Raw genomic sequence first — 6,000 nt, forward strand, 5'->3', positions numbered from 1 at the left:
AGCAAAGTATGAACATGATGACAAGTAAAATGGAAGACAGAAATCAGGACCTAAAGTAAAAACTTCAGTGCACACGATTAACTAGATTAGACACTGCAGAACAGTTCTAGTCTAACCCACTATGTCTAAGCATACAACTGTTACATGCTATGTTCCATCCTTTATAAAACTCATTTACTCTGGGTCCTATCCGTAACTACAGGTCTGACACCAACCACCAGTCTTCATGTTAATCTAGAGTCATGCAGTCATCTAAACATCTTTAGTCTCTATTCACTTCCTCAGGAAGGCCTCATGGAAACAGTATTTTCTGAGCTCCTACTCATTGATAAGTCTCTGTCCTTCTTTACCTGAAAAATAGTTTTTGGGGTTTTTTTTTAAGTTTATTAAATCTTTATTTACACATTCATTTGGAATTTTGTTTTTTTGTTTTTTTTTTTACTTTATTTTGCTGGACCATAAAATCCTTGGTTCACATTTTCTTTACTTGGATGCCTTAAATATGTTACTCAGCTTTCTTCTACATAAGGCCTGTTGTCACATCTGATAATAAACTCATTTTCTTTCTTTTATAATTATTATTAGTCTTTTCCACGACCCAAAACTATAAGAAAAAGACTAATTAAATATATAAATCTGACGAAATACATCCAAAATACAGAAAAGATACAAATAACCAAAGGGAAGTCGCTTAGTCGTGTCTGACTCTTTGCAACCCCATGAACTGCAGCCTCCCAAACTCATGAATAAGAAAATGAGCAATGCTACCAATTCTACAAAAACGAAAGTACAAAAAGTCATTATGAAAATCAAGTATGTTACCTTTCAATCAAGCAAATACCTTGTATTTACAACATTCTTTTTTTACTTTGGCCAAGCCATATGGCATGTGGGATCTTAGTTCCCCAACCAGGGATTGAACCTGTGACCTCTGCATTGGAAGCACAGTCTTAACCACTAGAGCACCAGGGAAGTCCCTACAACATTCTTTTATTTCTACATATCATCTGTCAACTGAAAAACCTGAGATTAGAAATTACCAAGATGTTCATGTTTACATTTGTTAATCTACTGGTATTTCCAAACATAAAGTGACAAGTTTAATTTTAAAAGCTAATTTTTATGCTGAGTCATTTTAAGTTGATGATTAGAAGAAAATTTTAATCTGAGTTGAATTATTGATATACTTAACAAATTTGATGGGCCTCAAAAGCATTATACCAAATGAACAAAGCTAATTTCACAAGGTCACATACCACATGAAATTCTCAAAATGACAAAATTATGGAGATGGAGAACAAATTAGTGCTTGCCAGGGGTCAGAGATGGTAGAGGAAGTTAAGTGTGAATACAAAGGGACAGCAGGAGGGAGATGTTTGTAGTGATGGAACACTTCTGGATCTCAATTTTGATGGTTAGATAAATAGACACATACAATAAAATGGCACAGAACTAGGCGCACATTACACCAATGTCAGTTTCCTGGTTTTAACACTGCACCTAAGACTGTAACACTGTAACACTAAGGGAGTCTGGGAGAAGAGTATACAGTGACCTCTGTACTTCATTTGCAACTTTCTGTGAGTCTATTAATATTTCAAGACAAAAAGTTTTAAAAATTGCCTCACACATATCTAATTTCATGTTTCACTTCAAAGAACCCAAAAATAGAAACTGGAGGAGATTCATTTGAGTATAGCTTATGCAAAAAAGAGCAGGATAATGCCATTCCTGACCCCATGCTCCAAGACACACCTTTAACCTTACATCAAGACTAGCAAATGCATATATCTTTCAAAAATAAAATGTTTTTAAGGGATTATGTACTATTTTTACAGTTCTTTCCCTTAAATGACTCTTTGGTTCACCAAAAAAAACTACCAATCACAAAAGACAGGATTTAACTGTAAATATAAAAATGATAATGGCAGTGATTATGTAACAAATGTAACAAACACTTCTGAGCTCTCTTTTTTGTTGCTTCCTCAAGAGAATTGTGAAGGAAAATATGACAAATAACGGAACTCCAAACACAACCAGGAAAAAAAACTGAAGAAACAAAAAGCACTATATGTATAAAAACCAGATATGTGCCTCTCATATAATGGGCACTCCATTAGAAGCAACTGGTTGCAAGACCCCAGGCTTGAGGCATCTAAATATCTCTGATGGAGAAAGTCTAGGATTAGTGTCTATATCCTCCATAATACATGTTAAAATTTTTCAGTCTCCAAAAACTTTTCCTTTCAAAAATCACTAAAAACCTCAAGGGCATTTCAAATAAAAATAGCCACAGAAAATATATTTGCTAAACCTTATGACTAAGAAACATGTTTCTACCCCACATACTATTCATTAACCTGGTATCAATCCTGTTCCCAATACAAAAGCCCTACCTAAGGAACGGGATACTTCTCACTCCAGGTGGAAGAGACATCCCCAACTAGATAAGGGTAAAACCTGTCAGCATAAGGCCTGCATCTTATAGGCCTGTTAGCAATAAGACTGCATTTGTCTTCAGGAAGGATTCCAAAGAGTAAACAACATCTAAGTTATTCCTTCAGTTCAGTTCAGTCACTCAGTCGTGTCCGACTCTTTGCAACCCCATGAACTCCACCACACCAGGCCTCCCTGTCGATGACCAGCTCCCAGAGTCTACCCAAACCCATGTCCATCGAGTCAGTGATGCCACCCAACCATCTCATCCTCTGTCATCCCCTTCTCCTGCCCTCAATCTTTCCCAGCCTCAGGGTCTTTTCAAATTCCTTAGGGTAAAACAAGATTCATTCCTCACACTTAATAAGCAACACTGGAAAAATTCTATAAAACCAAGGTCAGCAATCACTTTTTTCACACTATTTTCATATTTTTCTCATAGCTTCAGTAACCATACCACATTTTGACTCTGATGCACAATCCAAAATCTAAGTCTTGTCACTTATTCCTAGGAGTTTGGAAGATTTCTGTATAGTATTCAAACGTCTAAGAAGCACGAAACACTCTATATTACACTAAATAAATCAAAAGTAAAATGGTAAGCACTTGATGGTATGAGTGGTTTTTTTTTTTTTAACTCATCATAGGCACTCAACTCACCATTAAACTCATTTTAGATCAAGATGCTAAAATTCATATTAAGCAGTTATTCGATTATGATTGCTAACAAAAAAGAAACTTCATCACGTAAAGTTCTTTACTTCAATTAAGTTTTATAAAAAGACAGTTCTAGCCACCCCCCCCCCCAAAAAAAGACAGTTCTTAAAGTCAGTTTGTCTGGATGTCATCAATAAAAAATTATCCATCTCTCACCTCCCCCAATCCTGCTGGGAAAAAAAAGTTACTACTATGCCAATTCTTAACCCAATTCTTCTTGATTTTCTTATCTAACATTATGCCATTAATAACAATTCCATCATCCACAACACAGTTCTTAACATTTAGCTCTGCCACCAACTAATACTCAACACTTTAAAAAAAATTTAAGGACTTCCTTGAGGGCCCAGTGTCTAAGACTCTGCACTGCCAATGCAGGGGGCCCCAGTTTGATCCCTGGTCAGAGAACTAGATCCCACATGCTGGAACTAAAGAGTTAACATGCCGCAACTAAAAGTCCCACATACCACAACTAAGACCCAGGGCAGTCAAATAAATAATAAATATTATAAATAAATACATAAATATTAAAAAAGAGGGGTAATAATGCTTCACTTCAAGTGTCTAAGATCAACTGCTTACAGAATACATGACTTGCATCATACAGTACAGAAGACTGTATTTAAACAAAGTTAAGATTACTTGAGAAATACTTAAAATAGTTAACCTCAGGGAAGAGGGAAAGAACACAAACACCCTGCAAAATTATTTCAGCAATTTCTGAGGGCACTAGCAAGTTACAAAAGCAGTTTTTCCATCTGCAAACAAAACTAATAGGATTAAAAAATAGACTCCAGAAATGTTACTGTTACTGTTTATTAATAATTTCACAGCAAGTATGCAATTACCTTAAAAAATAATATTAGAAAATCTATGGTTAACATTTTGTTTTCACATGCTTTTGATACAAAAATCTAAGCACTCCTCTTAAGAATAGTGACAAATAAAAACAAACAGCTCAACTGAACTCATCTCTCCAGAAACACAAACACAGAATCCCATAAAAATGAGCTGAGTTTCTGCAGGACACAATTAAATTACCGTATGTCACTTCTCTCCCACATAATTAACTGAACATCTCAAAAAGTATCACTAATCTGTCACCAAGGTATGGCTAAGAATGATACAGACGTCTTAAAAAAAAAAAAAGAAAAAATTTTTGCATAACTTATCTCGTTTCTTACATTCATAAATAACTGTAATTAAAATGTAGCTACACGCACTCTGTGAAAAGAACAATAAAAAGTACATTTTGAGTTATAGAAAATAAACCTGCTTCTCTAATATGGCAAGATCAGATCTGTACCCTTATATAACCTTAAGAAAGGGTTAACCAGAAATGTAACTATGTAGGTAGGAACACAAGAGAAACAAGGCTGTCAAAACCCTACCTGTATATCTGTTTTCAACCATTTGGAGTCAAGTCGAGTCTGAGCAGCCAAACAAAAAGAATCAGAAGGCATCTTTCCCCTGATTTCCTCCCAGTCGTGAAACCTGCAAGCAAGGAATATTACTCAACCATAAAAAAGACCAAAACAATGCCATTTGCAGCAACATAGATGGACCTAGAGATTCTGATACTGAGTGAACTCAGAGGAAAACAAATGTCATATATTGCTTACATGTGTAATCTTAAAGCTATAAATGAACTTGTCTACAGAACCGCAAGAGTTATAGGTATAGAAAATAAACTTATGAGGTGACAGGGGTGATAAATTGGGAGATTGGGATTGAGTAATACATATAAAATAGACAATTAATAAGGACCTACTGTAAAGCACAGGGAACTCTACTCAATACTGTAATGGCCTGTATAGGAAAAGAATCTAAAAATAGACTGCACATGTGTATATGCCTAACTGATTCACTTTGTGGACACCTGAAACGAACACAAACACCACCGTAAATCAGTTATACCCCACTAAAAAAAATGTTTTAACCTGCAAGTAAAACAGAAATATTGAAGACCTAAACCTCTTCAGAATTTTATAAAGTCCCTCCCGCAAGGTTTAATGCAGCAAAAAGAACAGAAATGGAGAAGAGCACTGGGGAGAGGGGACTGAGAGGAGGAGGGAGAAAGAGGGAGGGAAGGAGGAAAAAGCCTACTTCGAGTCCAGGTAAGAGACTCACAGACGGGGCTCGCCCGCGTCTATACCACATGGGCGAGACCTTGAGAATGGACGGTCACAGAGACCAAATCACAATGTCATTTCCTTCCCTTAAATCCAAAAGGTTAACACACAAACTGCAGGCACCCCACGTCTCCACGACAAATGACACCAGCACGCATTATCCGCTTTACCTCAGAGCACCAACTGGTGCGTGAAACAAATTAATCAAAATTCACGTCTGCAGAAAAATCCAAAACAATAATCACTTGGAAATGAAAAGACAGCCTGAGACGCGCGCCGAAGGCTGTGAGCGCAGGCCCGGGCCCAGCGGCTGTGCCAACGCCCGCCGTGGCCCGGCTTGGCCCGGCCCCGGCCCGCACCGCCTCAGCGGCCGGCCGTCCTCGCTGCACCCCCGCCACCCGGAGTACGAAGACCGTACGGCACAGGTCCCCAGCTGCCTAGCTCCCGCTCGTGCTAACACAGACCAGCCACCACTGGCTCCGCTGGTGCTCGCAATCCCGGCGTCTCTTGCGGCCGGAGGGGCGGGTCGACGCGGGGCTAAGGCCCACGATGCTCAGCCAATTGCATTGAGGCGTCTCCGCGGGCCCACCCAATGGGAAAGAGGAACCTCCTCGCCCCTCCTCCCGATTCTCCAGTTTCCTTCTATCCTGCTCGTCTTCTTCCTTAAGCTCACCCCTTTGCGGTCAGGGCCAACCGAAGACGCCGAGAGGCGGGA

At 38.6% G+C, this 6,000-nt stretch overlaps 1 protein-coding gene across 1 annotated transcript in view; it reads right to left on the reverse strand.

The window, feature by feature from the left end:
- Positions 1-5,787, reverse strand: part of HERC2 (HECT and RLD domain containing E3 ubiquitin protein ligase 2) — a 243,661-nt gene extending 237,874 nt beyond the window's left edge. Inside the window, exons 1-3 of the mRNA XM_052636055.1 lie at positions 5,750-5,787; positions 5,456-5,502; positions 4,545-4,647 (exon numbers count right to left, since the gene is read on the reverse strand). Of these exons, the coding sequence (XP_052492015.1) occupies positions 4,545-4,616 (72 nt within the window). The 5' untranslated portion in view covers positions 4,617-4,647; positions 5,456-5,502; positions 5,750-5,787. The remainder of the gene's footprint in view (positions 1-4,544; positions 4,648-5,455; positions 5,503-5,749) is intronic.
- Positions 5,788-6,000: the final 213 nt, after the last annotated feature.

The sequence above is a fragment of the Budorcas taxicolor genome, chromosome 2 (assembly GCF_023091745.1).
Source record: "Budorcas taxicolor isolate Tak-1 chromosome 2, Takin1.1, whole genome shotgun sequence".
In the NCBI taxonomy this organism is placed as follows: Eukaryota; Metazoa; Chordata; class Mammalia; order Artiodactyla; family Bovidae; genus Budorcas; species Budorcas taxicolor.